The 23,095-nt window shown below is 43.5% G+C and overlaps 2 protein-coding genes across 7 annotated transcripts in view; one reads left to right on the top strand and one right to left on the bottom strand.

The window, feature by feature from the left end:
- ECM2 (extracellular matrix protein 2) overlaps positions 1–18,916 on the bottom strand; it is a 31,461-nt gene extending 12,545 nt beyond the window's left edge. Inside the window, 6 exon segments of the mRNA XM_027614362.2 lie at positions 629–744; positions 2,903–3,117; positions 3,119–3,476; positions 4,216–4,404; positions 5,898–6,207; positions 18,767–18,916. Of these exon segments, the coding sequence (XP_027470163.2) occupies positions 629–744; positions 2,903–3,117; positions 3,119–3,476; positions 4,216–4,404; positions 5,898–6,183 (1,164 nt within the window). The 5' untranslated portion in view covers positions 6,184–6,207; positions 18,767–18,916.
- Positions 1–23,095, top strand: part of LOC113933973 (centromere protein P) — a 228,381-nt gene that overhangs the window by 170,614 nt on the left and 34,672 nt on the right. The window lies entirely within an intron of this gene.

The following is a 23,095-nucleotide window of genomic DNA, read 5'->3' as shown; positions in this document are numbered from 1 at the left end:
GTATTTGTTTACATACCCAGACCCTTCCTTTCTTGCTTCTCTGAAACTCCTTGATTCTCTTATGCTTTTTTGAAAATATTTTAGTCACACCCAAGTCTTGCAGAGGCTTATTCTATGCTGTTTGCTGTCTCTCTCTCTCTCGTCTTTCCCCCACCATTCTCTGTGCTTTCATCTGAGCCTGCTTGTGTTTCCAGAACCTCCTCCTGTTCACATGTTCATCAGGTCTTGCCCTCGGCACAAAATAGCGAATCTCTTTCTGGGCTGAAAATGTTAATGGAGTTTCCAGATAAGCTGTCCTTTATTCCTGGAAATACCTCATGTACTAAGAGACCATATTTCCACATATTTTCAGCTGCTTGGGGAGAAGCTGCTCCATAAGTTCAAAACATTAGTTTTGTCGTTTTACTGTTGTAGGTGCTCTAAGGGTAAAGCCTCGAAAAACCAGCTAGAATCATGTAAAACAACAGACTGGAATCAAGGTAAGACTGAAGAGTTTAGGAACATCAGAGAGGAAACTTTCTTGACTTAGGAGGAAGCTACAGTGAAAGCACGTCCCTTTCGCTCCCTGCCCTGCAGCTAGCACAGAACTGTGCAAGGGGATGCTTCTTCACCTGGAGTGTGTATTTACCTTGAATGCTTTTGCCCCTATGCCTGTGGAGGTGATGTTGTTTTTGCTCAGATCAAGCCTTTCCAAATTTGGCAGTCCGTTGAATGCTCCATCGGGAATGCTGGTGATGGAATTGCCTAGAAAACACAGCAGTTGTGGTTTAGGCCCCTGTGCACACACGGGCGCATATGTGTGTTCATGAACACCCGCAGATAGCAAGGGAGCTCGACCGGGAGGAGAAAGCAGTACTCATCACTAGGACAGCATCTGTATAAGCAAATGCAAATGCAGAGAACACCAGCCTGGGGCCAGATCCTCCGCTCAGAGGACTTGCTGTGCTTGAGGCCGTCCTGTTTTAGGTGAAGCTGCTGTGAAAACAGCTAGAATGTGGTTCGCTAGACAATTCTGTTAGCATTATGCATTTTATAACAGAGATGTATTTCTGGAAGCTTACATAGAAACTGGTCTTCCCGTTGACATGTCCCAGGCCCTGGGCCAGAAATCCTGCCCTATCACCTACCTTTCTGAAATTTCCTTCTCTAAATCAGGAGCTCAGGGGGCCTCCAGATCGGATGTTGTACAGATTGGATCCACACAATTGTAAGTTCCTACATGCTTTAAATTTATGGGATCTTGTTTTCACATTTGGTTAAGTGCAGTAGTTGATGATTTTAAAGATTTTATTTATTTATTTGACAGAGAGACACAGCGAGAGAGGGAACACAAGCAGGGGGAGTGGGAGAGGGAGAAGCAGGCTCCCCGCCGAGCAGGGAGCCCGATGCGGGGCTCGATCCCAGGACCCTGGGATCATGACCTGAGCCGAAGGCAGAGCTTAATGAATGAGCCAGCCAGGCGCGCCAGTAGTTGATGATTTTAAACCCAGAACGTAAGCTCACCAGAAATAGTGAGTACTATAGAAACCATGTGGTGTGGTGACCTTCTCAAAACCACAGTAGTGTGACTGAGCACGGCATTCATTGTTCGTGGGTTTTCTTATGGCGGAGCACAGCTGACACACCGACTGTGGTGGAGGGGACGTTGTTGGGGTGTGAACTGCTGGGCATGAGAGACTTACCTAGGGGGTCATCTGAGTATGGTGTCCTAGCACAGACTGGCCAGCCTGAACCAAGGCATCAGACTTGGTCTATCAAGTATTTATAAGGTCATTTACTTATTATTTCTCTGGTAGTTTATTTCTGTGATCGCCCCTGAGACATGTCTGAAACCCCATTCAGACTCTCTCACCCCTGTGCCTCCAGGGCCTCCCGGGGTGTGGGTCTTGTCTCCCAAATGGACGCACACCCAGGGTCCCCCACCAGCCAGCCTCACACACACACTTGGTCTGCCGTCCCTCTGCTCAGGACCTCCCAGCAGTTCTGAGGCCTGGAGGAGGACTGGGCCGTTGCACGCCCACCAGAATGGCTAACAGGAGGGAAAGGCAAGTGACAGGACACAGAGCAGCGTCTAGCAGAAGAGCCACAGCCACCTTTGGGAAGCTAAATGCACATTTACTCTGTCACTCAGCATTTCCACTCCTGGGTGTGCACCTTAGTGAACGGAAAACTAGGTCCACCGAAACCTCTGGGTATGGATATTTATGGAACTGTGTGTATAGTTGCCCCAAACTGGAAGCGACCCATCACCTCAGCAGAGACAGGGCTGGTAGAAGGAGGGGCGCGAGGGAGCATGGGGAGGTGACAGAAACGTCCTGTATTCTGTCTGTGGGCGTGGTTATGCAACTGTACACATCTGTCAAAGCTCAGAGAAGAACATGCTAAAAATAAGTTTTACTGCATGCCAATTATACCTCAGTAAAGCTGACTTTAGGGAAAAAGTCAATGGGAAATCATGCTTTGGTTTGGAGAAATTTGCTTTATACTTAACCATGCTATCTCTTCTACAAAGCTTATGTATATGATTGTAGATTGTGCAGTTAGTCTGTTTGGGATCAATTTATATTATGAAATTAAAATATGACATTCAGGGGCACCTGGGTGGCTTAAGTCAGGTAAGTGTCTGCCTTCGGCTCAGGTCATGGTCCCTGGGCCCTGGGATCGAGCCCCATGTCGGGCTCCCTGCTCCGCGGGGAGCCTGCTTCTCCCTCTGCCTCTGCCCGCTGGCTTCTCCCCCTGCTTGTGCTCTCACTCTCTCTCTCTGTGTGTCAAATAAATAAAAATAAATAAAATCTTTTTTTAAAAAAAGCTTTTTAAAAAAGACAAAGCTACGACATTCACAGGGCAAGGAGAATTACTTGCTTGTAAAGCACAGAACAGAACAGACGTCCGCATCTCTTACCAACGAGCTCCAGGCTTGTTATCTCTGGTGCTGTTAGCGGCGGTATCTGTGTGAGGCCGGCGCTGATGCAGCTGATGGTCCTGTAGGACAGGGAGCACCCGCTGGGCAGAGGTGGCCTGCCCCTGGGAGGAGGGAGGGCCAGGGCTCCGGAGGGTGCCCTGAACACGTCCCCTCTGAGGGCGCTGTCATGCTCCTCGTCCTGGCCCCCCTTCTCGTCGTTCCCGCCCCCCCCCCGCCTCCTCCCTCGCTGGGTGTCCTTGTGGGTGGGCCCGCCTGCCCTCTGCGCGGGCCCTCTCCTCCGCCTCTTCTCCGCTGCACCCCTCGCTGAGGGGTCTCCCCTGCTCCCCCGGGCCACGGGTCTGTTTCTTTTGCCCCTTATCTTTATCTCCTTTACTTTCTTCTTCATCCTCCTCAAATCGAAGCTCCTCTTTTTGCAACACTTGGTCCATTTCCACCTGACGAGGTGGCAGTTGCTTGCGAGGTACGTTGGTACGTTCTCTTTGTTCTGAAGAATCCCCTGAAAATTCACCTCTGTCACTTAATGTTGCACCACTGAGCCGCGGATGGGAGGTCGCTGGCCGCGCAGGGAGGACACGGCAGGGGCGAGGTGTAACATATTAAAAGGAAAAATCATAGTGAAAGTGAGGTTAGTAAATATTATTCCCTCCAGGTGTTTGAGTGCAATTTAAATGTGAAATGCATTTTGGAATTTTTGCTTGAATAGTTTTAAAAGTAATTTTATTTCTATTTTATAAGATTTGTTTTAAGCAATTTTTGTTTCTTCCTGTGGCCTTAATATCTGTTTTTACTAAAATATCTTGCTACCCGGTAATAAAGAGGAAATAATATTGCCACATGATGCAAAATGGTAAGCAGTCCTGTGTGAGGTTACGATATGATGAGGTGTGACCTTTACAATAGATACTGTTCACTTAATCAAGGTTGTGCCCACACTGAGTTGGATTAAGGGAGCTACTCCGAGTAAGGAACTAAGTAGAGGACACTTCCCTCACAGGACACTTGGGGACTGTTGGCTCTGTAGATTCTGCCACTGCTTCTCTAAAGCAAGCGTCGGTGGGCAGTGTGGTCTGGTCAAGTTTACTCATTCTGACAGAGCTGGAACTATGAAGCCAAGATCTTTTTTTCTGCCTCCCACCATCCATTTTCCCAAATAACTTCTCTGTTTATCATCACTGTGCCAGTCTTAATGACTAGTTTACCATAATTTAAAACTTCAGGTAGTAACAAAATAAAAACAATGGATGTTGAAGACTCAGTCACACGTAATACCGTGTTTTGGTAAATACTTATACCAGCATCAGAGCAGACTGGGCAGCACTCTCCTTCAGGTGTAACTGTTTGGGGGCACGTCGGAGGGTGGCACTTAGTTTTGTCACAAAGCACTCTTCCGTTCGAGCAGAGGCAGGTGGTGCACGGCTCAGGAGACCACACCGCTCGGTTGTACATGGTCATCCCATTAACCAGACAGTGTCCTTTCCTTCCTGGAAGAGAAGCCGGAGCTGGTAAACTCCCTGTGTGGTCACCAGCACCTGTGCATGACGGTTAGCACAGTGTGAAGTTGGACTGCCAGCATCACACAAGAGTGGCATAAACAGTGGGGTAAATAGACCCCAGAGAAGGGACCCCAGAGCAGCTTCGCGTGCTCTGCTCTCAGCCTCTGAGACTGACCTCCTCCTGGTACCTGACTCTGAGCTGCGCCTCCATACTGTATCTGCTGGGGTGACTAAGTTATACAGCAGCAACAACCCACCCCCAAGTCTCAGTGATTTCTTCTCTGTGCCATGTGTCCGACGTGGGCACACAGGGGCTGTGCTCCTGATGGTCCCAGAGGCGACCAGCAGGCTTCTGCATCTCCAAGCAGCCTGCCCTGATAGCCAAAGCAGAGGAACGGGAGGTTGGGAATCCCACACGAGCCCTAAAAGTGTCTCATTACATTGAGCAAAGCGGATGATACAGCCATACCTAAATTCTGAAGACACACAGCTGTGTGGTTCCATCGGGTGCCAGAGGGCAGAGAGCAGGAAGGGCACCGAAGATGAGCCCACGTCTCACCCTTCCCAGCGTGCAGACGGGGAAGGCAGAGCCAGACATTGCAACTGACCCTTTCTTCAGAGTTACTGTGTTACTGAGCACTAGCTCACAGGCCATCAGTGCCGTCCCTTGTGGAGTGTTTTCGAAGTATCTCCATTTCCCTACGCACAGAGTCATAGACATGTGGGTGAGTGTGTCCACCAAGGCGGCCATCACACAGCCTACTTGGATCGGGATGTTAGAGGACGTGATATCCTTCCGACCTCGTGTCATTTGTGATGCCTGTCCTTTGTTTAATGAGCCGCTGTCTCCACATCCCACCCTGAGATGGGCTCTCACATGTGCTCCCTCCCTCCCAGCCCCACCCAGTAGTTGGTCTGCATAAAATAAATTCAGTGGCTTAATGCCACTTTTGGTTGAAGATATTTTGGTGGAAAATAGTTAACAGCCATATATTCGTAGAATCATTTGAATAATTTTTCGATATCCCAGATGATCTATCATTATAAATGAAAAAGCAGGTTACCACCTTATATGTATATTATCTATATTATGAATCCAATTATTTGAAATACATGGCATAAAAAACAGACTAGAAATTAATAAACCAAAATAGTAACTATGGTTTTATAAATATAATTGTGGGATAGCTAATTATTTTTTTGTTTTCCAATAATTTTGTATTATAATTACATTCCATAAATGAAATTTTAAATTATTTCAAAACTTATCATTGGTTTGGCCCCCTAAACCAAAAGATACAGTAGAATATCTTGATATTATAATAACTTGAAAAATATATTTAATGCATATTAACTTGAAAATATAACTTAAAATATGCTATATTAATAACATATATAATAACTTGAAAACATTTTGGGGGGAAATTATCTTCATGGAGGTTCTGTTTCTCTCCCCGCTCTCTCTCTTACTGGTTTCTTACCTGGTAACACATTATAACTTGATTCTACTCCAAGAAAACTTGAAAAGGAGTCAGACTTTTCCTCTGTGCTGTAATCCAAGTTAAGCACGGGAATTGTTGCTGCTGGTGTGACCATCACCTGCTGAATCCCCAGCTGCCCACTGGACCTGTGGGCAGGTGAGGAGCTTTTCCTTGGTCTCCTGTAATACACCTTCCTCCGTTGCTTCCTAGGCGTTTCTTCATTTTGTCCAAAATCAGTTTGAAAAATGATAAGCAGAAGGAAACAAAGGAAACCTGCAAACTTCATGTTTGCTTTTTCACCATCCAGTTTCTAGAATGAGAAGGAAGCAGGATTTCGGATTTAATGGTGCCTAATTTTTCCTTTGAAAATTGGCATATTATTGCCTGTATGCCTCAATAGCATCTTGGAGAAATGACAAATTTAATTTGTGGGCTGTATGCTACTGTATTACTGCCAAATCAGAATGTAGTATTCTTCTATCAGGATCAAAGAACTTTGAGTATCTTGACCTCTAGAACAGGCATGAGCCAACTTTTTCTATGAAAAACCAGATACTAAATATTCTAGGCTTTCACACACTGTCATGACTACCTCACTTGGCCCTTGAAGTGTGAGAACAGACCGTGGTGCACAAACGTGTGCGCCGGTAAAACTCCAGTGACCACAACAGTTTGCTGGACTCGGCCTCTAAGCCGCGGCTTGCTGAGCCCTCTCTACACCGCTGTGCTGTGTCTTCAGAGGTTATCCAGGGTCGATGACCTGTGTGCCAGATCATCCTCTGACTTGGGCCACCCACGGCCCTGTCCCCTGCTCTGCTATTTGGTTCTTCTATCCTCTAGCTTTATAATTGTAACAGCAAACTAGCATCAGTTGTAAAGATGTAAGACAAAGAGTAATTCTTAATTAGCTGGCCTCAAGAGCAGCACAGGGCCCTGCATGTTGTAAAAATGAAAAATGTATTAGAGAAATGAATACTTATACCTCCTGGTGATGAAGAGACATGTGGTTGTGGCACTGTGGTCAGACACGTTGGTCCAGGCCCTATAAAGTCAGGTAGCACAAAAAGTAAAGAGAAACCCTCTGCAAGGTGATTGATTGTAGGAGCTGGTTGAAGGATTCACCTGGCCACACACTTTGGCCCGTGGCTAGTCCTGCAAGGAAGGTCTGTGTGGCATCCATTGCCCCCTAAGCTGAGAACCAGTGTCTCCCCCTTCGCCCCTGCCTGGCATCTATCCCTTCTATTCTTCACTTAGGTTCCCTTGCTGTCACTACCACAAGATGGAGGCAGGGTGTGTGGAGGAGAATCTGAAACCTCAGGGCTGCTAAGGACCCAGGATCATTGGCTAAAGTGGCAGCCTTGCTTGGTGATGAGATTTACCCCATTCCTATCAACCTGCCTTGGTCACCTCTGACAGTCAGTACAAAACTGTTAAATTTCAGAAAACGTCACCCTGGCAGGAATGGTAAAGGTTTAAAGTGATGTTGTGTACAGAGATCAAAATTCCAAGCTGCAGAGGAGGGATTTTGAAAGCTCAAAGGGCCAAAAACATGGCCATAGACCGTGAACCCAGCAATCTGGCTGGGACCTTAGGAAATAGACAAGAGACCCTGTAAGCATTGGGTTCAACCTTTCTGCATGAAGTAAAGTGCTCTACTGACATCAGACGCTGCTATATTACAGGTCTGCTTCAAAACCTGTGGGCAGGTTGTAGGAACCCCAAAGGGTATCTGAATGGAAAACCATGTACTGGGCAGTGAGGCGAGACCTTCCTCATGCCACAGTGCCCACCCCCCAAATGTGTAGGAACTGGGGGTGATCAGTACCAGTCTAGCCAAATACTGTGACTTCTGTCAGCAGAAACCTACAGTGGTTGTAGCAAACACAGGGTTGCCACCATAGTTGTTTGCCTAAGTACAGATGTCACTCACAGACCTATTTTTTATATTCTTCCATATGTACATCACCAGAAGGCCAAGAACATGAGCTGTGGGGTTGCCATCCCTGTGTGGCTGACATTCCTTCAAGTTACACGATTAGTGACCAGAGTGGCTGTGAGAAGCAGCGACTCCTGGAGAAGCTGGACGTTAGTTCACGGTCACTTTATAGAGAACCCGTCAGCCATTATAGCAGTTTTGTGACAAAACTCAAATCTGACTTCTGCTTCTAGCCAAAATGGAGTAACAGAGACCCGACCCGAGATAACTTAAAATTAGGATAAAAACATGAAGCTGCGTTTTTCTCCAAACCTTAGGTATGAAGTAGCACAGGACCTTGAACCCTGGGAGGGTGGGGAGGTGGGCGGGGGGGAGGGGAGTCCAAGGTGAGCCCTGTGACTGGTCTCACACACAGCCTGAGGCAGTTCTTTTCCATGCTCAGGGAGGGGATCCTGCCAGAGTCCTGGGCTCCCCGAGTTGAAAATCCCTTGGGATTTCAGGGAGCTAAGAGTTTGCAGGGCAGAGTAGAGAGAGGAGAGCTGCCCTAGTAAAGCCTTCCAGAGACCTCAGGTCTTCAGCTGAGTCCTGATTAGCATGTCTATTGAGTGAACTTCTTGACACTGCAGGAAGAACTACTGTAAAGGACAAAAGGGAAAATCCCTGGGGCTTGTAAAAGGCTGGCCAGAGTTTGGGTGCCTGCCAGTCGGAGTGGAAAACCTGCACTTCACAGGGCATCAGGCAGAGTGTTCAAAAGGGCACTGGTACAGCAAGGGAAACAGTCCCCCCCCCACACACACAGACTAACGGCTGCTGTAGTCCCGTTTAACAAAACTGAACAGCAAGTATCTCTGAAGGATCAAACCATGTGCCATCATGTGACCATGTTCCAGAGAACCCAACAGGTGGCCGGGAGTCTGGAGAAAACATAGCAGGCACACAAAGATGCGGGAGAAGTCGTCCATAAAGATTGTGTTCATGTAATAATACTGTACTTTGGGGTTTATAACGTAAGTAGAATTAAAATGTATGAGAACAAAAACATAAAGGAGGAGGAGATGTGTGCACATACTGTTTAAGGTTCTTTGCTATGAAGTGGAATAACGTCACTTGAAGATAAGCTGTAATAAGTTAAAGATGCATGCTTGAAGCCCTAAGATAACCACTAAACAAAAAAAGTTATAGCAAATAAGGTAATAAAGGAGATCAAATGGAGTAATAAAAATAATCCAAAACGTATTTATATAAATCACGTTAAACATAAATTGGTTAAATGCCACAATTAAAAAGCAAAGACTGCCAGGTTAGATTTTTTTTTTAATTGATTGATTTATTTGACAGAGAGCGCAAGCAAGGGGGAGCAGCAGATGGAGAGGGAGAAGCAGGCTCCCCACGGAGCGGGGAACATGACCTGAGCCAAAGGCAGACACTTAACCTACTGAGCCACCCAGGCACCCCCCAGATTAGATTTTTTTTAAAAAGCAGGACCCATTGCTGCCTGTAAGAAACTCGTGCTAAATAGAAAGATGCAAATGGGTTAAAATTAAAAGGATGGGAAAACTTATATCATGGTAAAACTAACGAAAAGTGGAGTGTGTATATTAACATAAGATGAAGTAGGTAAGATAGAGAAGCACAAATGCCAAGCATGAAGAGAGCCATCGTGTAATGATACAGGGGTCTGTTCTTCACGAAGACAAAACAATCTCAAACCTTTATACACTGAATAATACAGCTTCCAAACAGCATGAAGGAATAAGTGGAACTGCGAAGAAGATAAATGTACAGTCATCATCTACAGTTTCTGCTCTCCTGTCTCAAGTACAGATTTTAAAAATAGTAGACAGATTGTAGGTTAAAACACTGAGATGGGACGCCTGAGTGGTTCAGTCAGTTGGGCAGCCAACTCTTGATTTCAGCTCAGGTCATGATCTGAGGGTTGTGAGACTGAGTGCTGCTTCGGGCTCTGTGCTGAGCACAGAGTCTGCTTGAGAGTCTTTCTCTCTCCATCTGCCCCTCCCTCCCGCTTGCACACTCTCTCTAAAAAAAAAAAACAAAAACAGAAACAATGAGATACCACTACACATCTATTAGAACGGCCAAAATAAAAAACACTCACACCAAATGCCAAGAAGGATGTGGAGCAGCAGGAACTCACATTCATGACTAGAGGGAATGCATAGTGGCACAGCCACTTGGGAATAGTTTGGCAGTTTCTTAGAAACCAAACACACTCTTACCATGTAACGCAGCAATCATGCTCCTTGGTATTTACCCAAGAGAGTTGAAGACATGTCCACACAAAGTCCTGCACGCTGATGTTTACAGCACACTTAGAAGCAACCAAGATGTCCTTCAGTAGGTGGATAGATAAACAGTGGTCCATCCACACAAGGGAATACTATTGAGCGCTAAAAAGAAATGGGCTACTAGGCCGTGAAAAGACATGGAAGAAATAAATGCACATCACTAAGTGAAAGAAGCCAATCTGAAAAGGCCAATACTGTACTATTCCAACTCTGTGACATTCTGGAAAAGGCAAAACTGTAGAGAGTAAAAAGATCGGTTGCTGCCAGGGGGAAGAATGAATAGATGGAGCACAGAGGATTTTTAGGGCAGTGAGAATACTCTGCATAATCCTGTAGTGATGGATACCTATCATTACACATTTGTCCAAATCCATAGAATGTACACTACCAAGAGTGAACTGTAACGTAAATTATGGACTTGGTGATAGTGATGTGTCAGTGTAGTTTTGTTGATTTTAACTTGCTGTGTACCTAAATCTGAGAATTGTCATATATAAAAAACTTATCTCTAACACTGTACTTAATTTTGAAATATAATGTTTTCCCCTTAAGATCAGGAACAGTGAAGGGATGTCTGGTCTCACCACTTCTAGTCAACATTTTATTAGATGTTCTAGTCAGTATAGTAATGTGAGACCAAGAAACAAAATGCGTCCAGACAGGAAAAGAAATTGATGTATATAAAATCAATATACAAAAATCAAGATTATTTCTATATGCTAACAGCAATAAGAAAGTTAAGTTAAAAATACAACACCGCTTATAAAGGCATAAAAATGTGAAATACTTGAAGATACTTCTGACAAAAGACGTACAAGATTGCGGCCCTGAAAACTATGAAGTGTTGCTGAGGTAAATGGAAAAAGAGCTGTATAGGGGACACATACAGTGGATGTAGGTCAGATGACTCAGGTTTAAATTCTCAATTCTGTAAAGTTAACCTAGATTTGTTGCAAAGCTGGTCCAGCAGGCTTTTTTTTTTTCTTTTTTTTTTTAATGACAAGGTGATTCTAAAATTTCTTTGGACATGTAAAGAGCCTAGAATAGCCAAAGCAACTTTGGAAGAGAGAGGAACAAATTTGGAGGAATAGCATTACCTGGTACCAACACTTAACCTAAGGGGGGGGAGTGACGATAGTGTGATGCTGGTGTTGAGATATAGACAAGTCATCAGTGGGACACCGAACCTGCACAGGCAGCTGGTTTTCAGCAGTAGTGCCCAGGTGATCTAATGTAGGAAAGACGATCTTTTCAACACATGGTACTAGAATGAGTGTGTAATCATGTACAGTACAGAAAATAGATCATAAATCTAAGAGCACAAAGTGGAAAACTTGTAGAAGAAAACTTAGGACAAAATTCTGGTAACCTTGGATTTAACAGCAGTAAAAAGCAAGAAGTATATATTTTTTAATTGGACTTCATCAATATCAAAAGCTTTTTCTCTTTAGAAGACATTGTTAACAATAGGAAAATGCCACATACTGCGGAAAATGTTTGCAGAATAATTATTCAAGAAGGGACTTGTATCAAGAATAAAGAAGTCTTAAGTTCAGTCATGAAAAGAAAACCCAGTTTTTGAAAGCCCAAAGTTTTGAACACACATCACCAAAGAAGATACACAAATGGCAAATAAGCACCTGAAAGGGTGTTCAAAATCATTAGTCATTAGGGAAACGCAGATGAAAACCTCAGGGAGATAGCAGCACACATCAAACAGAATGGCTAAAATTCGAAAGACAGGCCATGGCAAGTGCTGACGAATGTGTGCAGTGACTAGGGTTCTCATAAAATGCTGTTGGTAATGCAAAACCGCATGAACACTGGGAAATGGTTTGGCAGTTTCTTCAGAAGCTCAGCGTCCACCTACCATTTACCCAGCCATTCTGCTGCTAGATATTCACCCAAGAGAAATGAAAACATATGTCCACACACAGACTTACATGTGCATGTTCATGGCAGCTTGCTTTGTGTGAGACAAAAAGTGGAGCCGTCCAAATGTCTAGCAGCATGTTAGTGGATAAACAAATTGCAATATATGCAGACAGTGGAACACCACATAGCAACAACAGTGGTTAAGTCTCAGCATACTTATGTGGAATAAAGAAGCCTTACACAAAAGGGTATACATACGATTCCATTTGTAGAAAACGCAAACTTCTGTAGGGAAAGCATATCGGCGGTTGCCCCAAGGCAGGGACAGGGGTTTGGCAGTCCAGCATGCATAGGAGATTACCGAGGGTCATGGGGGAGCCTTTGGGAATGATGGATATATCCATTATCTTGATTGTGGCTATGGTTTTAGAGGCTCACTTTAAATAAGTGCACTTTAATTTTCAAATGTCCTCACCACTATATTTGGATTGGGCTACCACCTTGATGTCAGGGTGAGATGGTGGGATCACACGTCTAAGTCACAAAATGAACAAAATCCCCACCGGCGTGAACCTCTTAGTGGGTTGTACGGTCTCACACTTTCCTCGAGGTGGAGTCCTTGTCCCAGACCAGGCTCTGGGGTTGACAGGTTAGATCAGTGGTCAGGACATTGGAGACCGGAGGCCACACGGAGCCATCTGCTGCTTGTTTTTAAATATAGCCTACAAGCCAAAGTGGCTTTTATGTTTTTAAATGGTTTTAAGATTTAAAAGAAGAAGAAGAATTCATGATATCCTGTGAAGTTAAAATTTCAATATTCATACATGAAGCTTTATTGAGCAGCCATGCTCATTTATCTGTGCACTACTTTTGGTGGCTTTTCCACTAAAGGGTGTGGTTGGGTGGTTTCAACAAATGCTAACATACGGCCTGCAAAAGCTAAAAAATCCTTTGAGGCCAAGTTTGCCAGCCCACCACTGAAAACAGTGCTTCTCAGCCAGAGACGGCGTTGCCCCCAGGGACACTTGGCAGTGTCTGGACTTCCTTCACTAGTTACCGTTGGGAGGGGCGCTGCCGACTCCCCATGTGTGTGGGGGACTGGACGCTGCTGGATGTCTTACAGAGCCCATGACCGCCCACCGCGACAAGGGACCGGAGGGCCCACCACGTCCTAGTTTAGAGGAACAGACACAGAGGTTTTTCATAGATAGTCGCACACTGCTTACAGGCAAAATCTAATGAATTATAACTAGGTGGAGCCTTTTAGTGATAACTTATGAACAAACCATTTCCATACGGTGATCTCTTTCCCAAGGTTTTCTCTTAACTCTTAGATGCTGTTTTCTTTTGCTCTGTTTTTTGTGGCCAGAACTGAGCGTTCCTTGATGGATGATCCTACTTCCAGTTTGTATTCTGTTGTGCTCAGGTGAAGCTTTCTTAGCAACCTCAGTCATTTATAATGGTGCTCCACTGTGTACCACTCAGACTTGCAGCGAGTCCATGAAGTCTCCTCCTTCCCAGTACTGGCGGACTCTGTCTTTGGTGCTCAGGCAGCTCCGTCAGCAAGGTCTTCTTTAGGGCGGGCTCTAGTTTGTTGCCCATAGGAAAGCCCAAAAGAGATTTAAAGATACAAGCCACGGGGCACCTGGCTAGCTCATTTGGAAAAATACACGACTCTTGATCTCGGGATCATGAGTTCAAACCCCATGTCGGGGTAGAGATTACTTAAATAAATAAACTTAAAAAAAATAAAATAAATTAAAAAATAAAGATACAAGCCATGTTCACACAGTTTTCTCTCTCCAGAGTTTATAGTCTTTATCAGTGGTTTCTTAAGATGTTTAAATTTGTAAAAGGATGTATGTTTTAAAAACTCAAAATGACGCATATGTTTATAAGGCAGAAAAGATGTGTTGCCTTAACCATAACTCATAGTTTGGTACAAGGGTAGACACACTTTTTCTTTAAGGTTCAAAAGGTAAATATTTTAGGCTTTGAGGTTCAACAGTCCCTGTTGAAACCACTCAGCTTTGATGTTATAGCCCAAAGTAGCTCCAGGCAGTAAGTAAACAGATGCACAGGACTATGTTCTGGTGGTACTTTGTTTAAAAAAACAGAATATGGCCTACGGGCCCTAGTTTTCCACCCTCTAGTTTAGTCCATTTTTTGTGGGAATTTTTCGTATATATACATATACGAACATATATATTGAAACAAATAGAATTGTTCACTATATCTTATGCTACTACCTATTTTTAGGTTTAGATCTATTTTCTATTTGCTTTCTACTTGTCCTGCCTGTTCTCTGGTTGGTTTGTTGTTCTTTTTTTCATTCTTGCTTGCTTTTTAAAATTGAAATTGGTTTTCGGGCGCCTGGGTGGCTCAGTTGGTTAAGCGACTGCCTTCGGCTCAGGTCATGATTCTGGAGTCCCTGGATCGAGTCCCACATCGGGCTCCCTGCTCAGCGGGGAGTCTGCTTCTCCCTCTGACCCTCTTCCCTCTCATGCTCTCATTCTCTCTCTCTCAAATAAATAAATAAAATCTTTAAAAAAAAAAGAAAGAAAGAAATTGGTTTTAAAATTGATTACTGAGTTTTTATTGTTCTGTTACTATAATTTATACTTTTTACTGTTCTCTTTGTAGAGATTACCACATACATCTCAACTTATCAACTCTTAATATAAATATAAACTCTACCTTTTCTTCTTCCTGGACAGTGCAAGGGACAGCTTCACCTCCAGTCGCCTCATCCCCGTACACGTGCTGTGTCCATATATTAATTTTTTATATATGTTAAGTCCTCAGAAGGGGATGATGATGATGATTGTTCATTTAAGTCAGGCTCTCTCAGCCTTAGCACTTTTAACATTTGGGTTAGATAATTCTTTTGGGAGGGGGGCTGGCCTTTGCATATTTAGTAGGATCTCTGGCCTCTGCTCCATAGATGCAACCAGCACCTTTCCCTCGACTCTGACAAGCAAAAGCGTCTTCACACATTACCAGATGTATCCTGAGGGACGGGGGGGTCACCCTGCCCCACCTGAGAGCCAGGGCTTTCCGATCACCTAATCATTTACCCTTTCAGCTCCTCATTCTGTCCCACAGCGTCAGTCTTCTGTCAGGGTCAGGGTTATGTTCTTCTGACTGAAGAACACTTTTTAGTAATTGCTTTAATGGAGGACTCCTGGTGACCAGATCTTTGTGTGTGTGTGTATCTGAAAAGATTTATGTACTGTGTCTTTCTGAAAGAATGTATTTGCTAGACATGGAATTGTAGGTTGGCAAGTGTTTTGTTTCATCATTTTGAAGATTTCATTCCAACATCTTCTTGTTTCCTTAGTCTTGAATGAATAGTCGTCCGCCAACCTGATTATTTCCCTTTAAAAGTAACTACTTTTTTCCTGGCGGCTTTTGAGATGTTGTCTTTTTGGCTTTGGTTTCCAGCTGGTTTTTGCTCTATTGTACAGAGATAGGATTTTCTTTTTTTTATCCTCTTTGGGACTTACAGCATTTCTTCAATCTATGGCCTTATGTTCATTAAATTTGGAGACTTTGTCAGCCCTTATCTCTCCACCTAATACTTTCCCACTTCTGCCCTGCTTCTGTTCAGAGCCGCACCTGCAGGGGTGGTGGCCTTCTCCCTGCGTCTCCCCTCTCTCGCTGTCTTTACCCCTGCCCCTCTCTATCCCAGTTCACTGTCTCTCTAGCAGCAAATCTGTCCGTTGACTCTCTTTGATTCTGTTATTGTGGGTTTTAGTTTTTGAGTTTTCAGTGAGGTCTTCTCATTGTTTCTGATTCTCTACTGAAAGTTTCAGTCTTTTTTACTTTTTGAACATGTTAATCACATTTTTCTTAAAGTCTGTATCTGAAGACTCCCATTTTCTGGACCCTGTTTCTATTGTCTCTTATTTCCCTGGGGTTGTAGCTGTGTTGTTTGGTTTCTTCGTATGCCTGATGGCTTTTGATTGAGGACCAGATGTTGTATAATGAAAATTAGGAAAATACTTTGAAGGCTTGGGTGATATATTCTTTATCTCAGAAGGATTTACATCTGCTTCGGGCACAAGATGAAGCACTACCAGTTATAGACTGAGTGATCTGAAGCTGAGCCTCACTGTACCTAATTACTAATTACACTGGGCCCCAAACCAAAGCCTGGGGACTTCATCACATCACCCTCCCTTCACCCTGCTGCTGGCATGGCCCTGTTTGTAGATGGGTTATTTTGTTTCATGTTGTTTGTTTTTTAAAGATTGTACTTATTTATTTGAGAGAGAGTGTGTGCATGGGAGTGCAGGGGGGTGGAGAAGAGCAGGAGAGAGAGCGAATCTCAAACAGACTCCCTGCTGAGTGCGGAGCCTGATGCAGGGCTGGATCCCACAGCCCTGAGGTCAGGACCCGAGCCGAAAACAAGAGTCTGATGCTCAGCCCACCCAGGCGCCCCAGTTCCTTGAGTTTTATTTCTCTCTTGCCTCCCGAGGCTGTTTTAAAGCTACAGAGAAATCCTCTGCTGCCTCTTCTGGACCCTCCTTCTAGATGCCTTCAGAAGAAAAGCTGTTCAAAACCTATTTGGTTTCAATTCTATCCCAATTATTAGGCTTGCTCTTTTCCTCTAATCATTCTCAGCAGCTGCTGCTCTGAAGTGCTTAGTCTGCATTATCAGAACCAGGAGTTCCCTCAGATTACTTTTATTTCCTGATAAAATATATCCTCTTTCTCTAAAAGAATGTGTTGGATTTTAAAATTTTTGAAATCTTACATCAGAAAATATCATTGTTTAGTTGGAAATAGAATAATGACTTCAAAATTGTTTTCCTGCAAACCTTAGCTGTTGTCCATTCGCTGGTGTTACTGATGAGAAGTCTAACTTAAATGTGATTCTCATCTCATTTGTAAGAAATCTTTTGTTTCCTCTTTCTTTGAAAGTTGTTTTCATATTTTCAACTCATCTTTAATATTCAGAAGTTTTACTATAATGTGTAGGCTTGTTTTCATTTTGTTTTGTTTTTGTTTTTTTTAATTTATCCTTGGGATCTTTTAACCTAACGACGACTTGCTTTTCCATACAAGCTCTCCTTTACTCAGTCTCTTTTTCAGCCTGCTTCCTCGTTGTTGAGGGGCTCCTCCAGGGGTCTGTCTGGCCGGGAGCCCCTCCCCTTCTTAGCTCCTAGTGCAGCTGTGCATTCCCTGGGTCTTTGTTTGCAAGAGATCTTCTGTTACTTGTAGGGTGTGGTGAGAGGAGAGGGCGCACTGTCAGCTCGGTGTGTCCTCTTGAATGTCACTAGTTCTTTTTAACGTCATCTGCCAGTGTCCTCCTCCCCAGGCCAGTTACACATGGACCAAGCTCGTCCGCTAACCTCAGCCTTCAAGCTTTTGTTTGGTATATATGCCCATTAATTACTGTCTCTTCAGAAACCTCTGCTGGAGGTCATTGAAATGAAACTACATTAGAATAAATCTATGTCACCCACTTTAGTTTTAGTAGAACTAACATGCAAAAGGTATGAGAGGAGCAAATCCCTCAGCCAACAGGCAGTTGACATTATAAAAGTCGATTCAGAAAGCGAGTGGATGGGTTGGCAAGGAGCCGCAATGGCAGCAGGGGAAGCAGTGTGCGAAGTTGGGCGGCGAGCCAGGGTGGGAGCAGCATGTGCCGAGTGGCGGGGATGTGGGCTCTGATGGAGAGTGTCACAGCTACGCTTGGCATGCAGCGAGTTCACGGAAACTGTCTTGCGTTGACGGCCATCTGTGCAGACTCCCCATCCTGAAATGGGTGAGAGTTATGAGGAGCCCAGCCCTGGAGGGGGTCTCAGACGGCCATGGTCCTAGGGCCTGGGCTCGCCCTCCCCCAGAGACACCCTGGAAGATCTCCCTTAGGCTTTCTCTTTTTCCCCCCCAAAACTGGCTCACCTCTACTTACCAGAAATCTAAATATACATGGCAAAAATAAATTTACGGAGCTATCTTAATGTTAACAAAGTCGGGATCTAAGCAGTCTCGTTGAAATGTTTAAATGATTTTTACAAAATGGCCTCTTAATACTAACTTTATAATTGATGCCTAGGCCTTTGTTATTTTCAGTGATATGTAGAACTTTGCATTATGTTTAATATTTACTTTAATAAGCATCTCTGCAATTGAGTAAATATATTTCTAGAGGTAAAATTTTATGGTCCTCTAATCACAGTAGATATTATTTTGATCAAGTAAATTTTTCTTTCTAGCAGTTCCTGTTTTATCTGAACATTAAATACCATCTAAGTCTTGGTTAACTTATTGTTTTTCTCCATTTAAAGTTTTTCATCAACTGTCTTACTTAAGTAAGTTTTTAAAACATGAAATTGAGAATTTTAAACTTCTGCACAAAGCCATGAAATGTCTGTTGTCCCTTTTAACTTCACTCAACAGGCTTAAAAATGAAAAACATTTTAAATTAATACTTCATGTTCTTTTAGGTCTTAAAAATAGAGAATGTAATTTTCAAACCAACTTATAATTCTATTGAGCATGTAATTCTATTTAAACATTTAAGAATATATTTAATCCTAATTCCGTAAAAGTTCAAAATACTTGGGAAGTATTCATCCTGAAAAAAAACAAGTAAGCAGCATAATGCACACTTTAAACTTTTAAAAATCTATTAGTAAGAGCTAATTTCCTCAAGTGTTAAACACATTTGCAACATAAAACACCCAAATATTAAAACCATTCCACATGCTTTAGTAGAAACTTAAAATTTAAAACTTTTTTACCTGAAATTCTAAACTAAGTAGGCTTTGCTTGGTGTCATTTAAGTCTCCAGCTGAAAATGAAACAGAACCAGAGCTTTCTTTAAAACAAAGAAAGAGGATTGTTGAGAAATGTTAACTGACTTCTTAATAAAATCTAAAATAACTGCTTCCCTTGGGGACAAATGCCTTTCAGATCTTTGTGCAGAACAGCCAAGAGAGTAACCAGGGAAGATGGTTACCAAGGGAAATATTTTTTCTAAATCGCAGGAGAAGCAGAAAGCAAAGTCAGGGGAAGGCATTAGTCTGGAGGCCAGGAAGGCGGGGCTGGAAGCTCAGAAGTAGAGGCTGATTAAGAAATGTGTGGTTTCCGTAGACTGTTTGCATTAAAAAAAAAAAATCTTAAAGTTCACACCAGCCGACATGGTACCACTTGAGATTTACCAGGGCCCAGAGATGCCCTTGTTGCCACGTTGAGGACTGTGCATTTCTGGGATGCCTGTAAGTGGGGTTATCTGGCTTGTCTCTCTGCCTGCTCCCCCCAGTCCTGCAGTGTTGTTAACAAAGCATAACAAAGCAAAGAGCTGTTACATATTAATGTCACTGAAATTACGTAACTTCCAACCTTGAAGCAATAACAAGAAAAATGTGCATAGGAGCTTAGAGCCTTCTGATTATGGTTACTCTGGCGAATTGGTTGTCTACTTTGGCCTCAGTTGTGGGGGGTTTGTTTGTTTGTTTGTTTGTTTGTTTGTTTATCTACAAATGAAGAGGTCAGAGAGCAGAGTTCCACCACTGCTTATGGGGACCTTGGATGAGTTAGTGTTGTGTCTGATTAAAGTTTATTCCTCTGTACAACTGGGATGGTAATACCTATCTTTCAAATTTTTGTGCAAATAAAATGAATAACGTATGTAAAATGCCGTCATAGACTAGGTAATTATAGAAGAGCTATCTTTAAGATTCTTATTCTACTTCAGGTGTCCAGATTTTCTGGCAGGAGCTACACTTTTGTTATTCCAAAATCTTAAATGACCTGAGTAGATCAAATCAAGATGATTGACTAAGCACGTGGGCCACCCCAATTCCAAAAATAACAGAAACTATATTTGTTGGGGGTTTTTGTTGTTTGGGGGTTTTTTTGGTAACACTGTACTGCAAAATAATTAGTACTATTAGAAGAAAGAAATTTTGAGAAATTCCTTAAACATTAAAGGCACATAGACTCTGACAGACAACACCACAGTCCAAAGACATGTGGGTGTTCCAGGTTTAGAACTTATAAATGCTGGCAACAGTGAGGTTTGCTGGAGACTCCCCTTAAGAGTAGTAGGTCAGGGGGCGCCTGGGTGGCTCAGTCTGTGAAGCATCTGCCTTTCTCTTGAGTCATGAACCCAGGGTCCTGGGATCTAGTCCCACGTCAGGGTCCATGCTCAGCAGGGAGTCTGCTTCCCTCTGCCCCTCCCCTGCTTGTGCTCTCTCTCTCTCAAATAAATAAAATCTTAAAAAAAAATAAAAGAGTAGCAGGTCAGATGACCCCAGTCCTCCTGATGGCTCCATCATTTGTTCTAAGTATTAGGCATCTGCCCCCAAATTGAACCTGCGTTCTCATCCACTTGGCTTGGGTGGCAAGTGGAACAGGGAAGTTCCCCACCATGTTCAGAATCCAGACTCACTACTAATACAATCCAGTATAAGCACAAGGTTGACCATCCCCACCCACATGTTCAGAGCTTTTGGTCAGTCTTTTAATCCTATACACTTAGTACTGAGCAGATAGCTCAAGATTACCAAACATTTGGGACGATTCTCACATTAGAAATAGGACCCTCAGGAACCGCCATCTTCTAGTAATTTGCCAAAATGACCAACACAAAGGGAAAGAGGAGAGGTACCCGCTATATGTTCTCTAGACCTTTTAGAAAACATGGAGTTGTTCCTTTGGCCACATACATGCGAATCTGTAAGAAAGGTGATATTGTGGACATCGAGGGAATGGGCACTGTTCAAAAAGGAATGCCCCACAAATGTTACCATGGCAAAACTGGAAGAGTCTACAGTGTTACTCAGCATGCTGTTGGCATTGTTGTAAGCAAACAAGTTAAGGGCAAGATTCTTGCCAAGAGAATTAATGTACGCATTGAGCATATTAAACACTCAAAGAGCCGAGACAGCTTCCTGAAGCGTGTGAAGGAAAATGATCAGAAAAAGAAGGCAGCCAAAGAGAAAGGTACTTGGGTTCAACTGAAGCGCCAGCCTGCCCCACCCAGAGAAGCCCATTTTGTGAGAACTAATGGAAAGGAGCCTGAACTGCTGGAACCCATTCCCTGTGAATTCATGGCATGATAAATGTAAAGAAAATAAAAGACCTCAAGACTAAAAAAATAAAAAAAAAGAAAAGAAATGGGACCCTCACCCGCCCTCCAAAGATACTTACACAGTAAGGAGAGAAAAGGGCTTTGGGGGTTAAACAATGTGATACCACTGCACACTTAGTAGAACGGCAGAAACCCAAAGCACAAACAACACCGTACGCAAGCAAGGATGCGGAGCAATAGGAACGCTCATTCTTTGCTGGTGGGAATGCAAAATGGTGCAGCCCCTTTGGAAAACAGTCTGATGGTTTCTTAGAAAACTAAACATACTCCTACCGTGTGATCCAGCAGCCATGCTCCTTGATATTAGCCCAAATGAGTTGAAAACTTAAGTCCACAGGAATACCTGCACACAGATGTTTTACAGCAGCTTTATTCATGCCTGCCAAAACTTGGAAGCAACCAAGATGCTGTTCAGTAGGTGATGGATAAATAACCTGCGGTCCATCCACACAAGGGAATATTATTCAGTGCTTAAAGGAAATGCTCTACCAAGCCATGAAAAGACATGGAGGAAACTTGAATGCACATTACTAGTGAAAGAAGTTAGTTTGAAAAGGCTACATACTTTACGATTCCAACTGTATTACATTCTGGTAAAGGCACAGCTGTGGAGAAGAGTGAAAGATCGGTGGTTGCCAGGGGTCAGGTTGGGGGGAGGGCTGAATCAGCAGAGCACAGAGAACCTTTAAGGCAGTGAAACTATCCTGCGTGATACCCTAATGGTGGATCCATGTCATTACACGTTTGTCCAGCCATAGAATTTATAATACCAAGTGTAAACTCTAATGTAAGGGCTTGGGTGATTATTATGTGTTGGTACAGTTTACCGATAATAACAGACACACCACTCTAGCGGGGGTGTTGGTAATAGGTGAAGTTATGTATGAGGGGTGGACTGAGAATATATGGGAAACCTCTGTACTCCCGTCTGCATTTTGCTGTGGATCTGAAATTTCTCTTTTAAAACGTGGCCTGATTTGGAATACATACACTGTTTGGGGAGGGAAAAAATGTTATGCTGTGTTGGACACAGTGTTTGGGACAAACAGAAACCTTTATACTCTTTGAGGACAGCTTAACAGTAGCTATCTGCTGTCCCGGCATTTGACTGCTAGGGAGACAAGCATCTTTCTCTGCATGTCTGTGCCTAGAGGAAGGCACTCTGCAACACTGTAACATCAAAGAGCAGGAACAGCGGGCTGCCTAAAGCTGTGTAGAGAGACAGATAGCTGTTATACAGGCTTGCACATTGTCCCAAGAGGGAGAAAGGAAAGTCAGAACAGTGCATGTGCTCTTATCTTACATTCTTCTAATGAATGTGTAGAGTAGCACCTGGAGACCTGGAGAACAAACCTGGGCCCTGGAGAACAAACAAGAAGGAATAAACGAATAAATATCAGACTCTTAATAATGTTTATTTCTGAGTGATGCAGGGACTTTACTATGGAATCTGTTTTTATAACATTTTGAGCTTATAACCAGATCAGAAAAAGACTAACTTTCTAAAAGAATGTAAGCAACCGGAAAAAGAGGCGACTTGAAGCAGCAGTGTAGAGGACAAGCAGCCGTTCCGTGATGCCGAGACTGACGGTGCTCAGAGACCAGGACTCTGGTTTCTGAGGTCCCTGCTCTAACATTTTGTGGCTTAATGGACTGTTACATGAATCCTTCTGCAGAAACTATTTTAACCACATAGTACATGGAAAATGCTGGTATTCGAGGTCTTCTCCCCTTTATTACTGCAGCCATAACTATGTCCTGAAAGTTGGCTCTGATGGCGGCTCTGCAGGATGTGAGCGGGTCCCTCCGTGCCCAGGCCACAAGGGCAGCCAGCACAGGTTCAGCCTCCGGAACACATATTGGAGTAACGTCACCTTTGCCGTATTTTTACTCCTGTGCTGTAGAGTACCGAGGAGTTAGTTTTTCTTAGAAGGGTGTGTTTGTTTTCCATATGACAACTTGGTAGATAGCACCT

The sequence above is a fragment of the Zalophus californianus genome, chromosome 13 (genome assembly GCF_009762305.2).
Source record: "Zalophus californianus isolate mZalCal1 chromosome 13, mZalCal1.pri.v2, whole genome shotgun sequence".
NCBI lineage: Eukaryota > Metazoa > Chordata > Mammalia > Carnivora > Otariidae > Zalophus > Zalophus californianus.
This window is presented reverse-complemented; position numbering and strand designations above follow the sequence as displayed.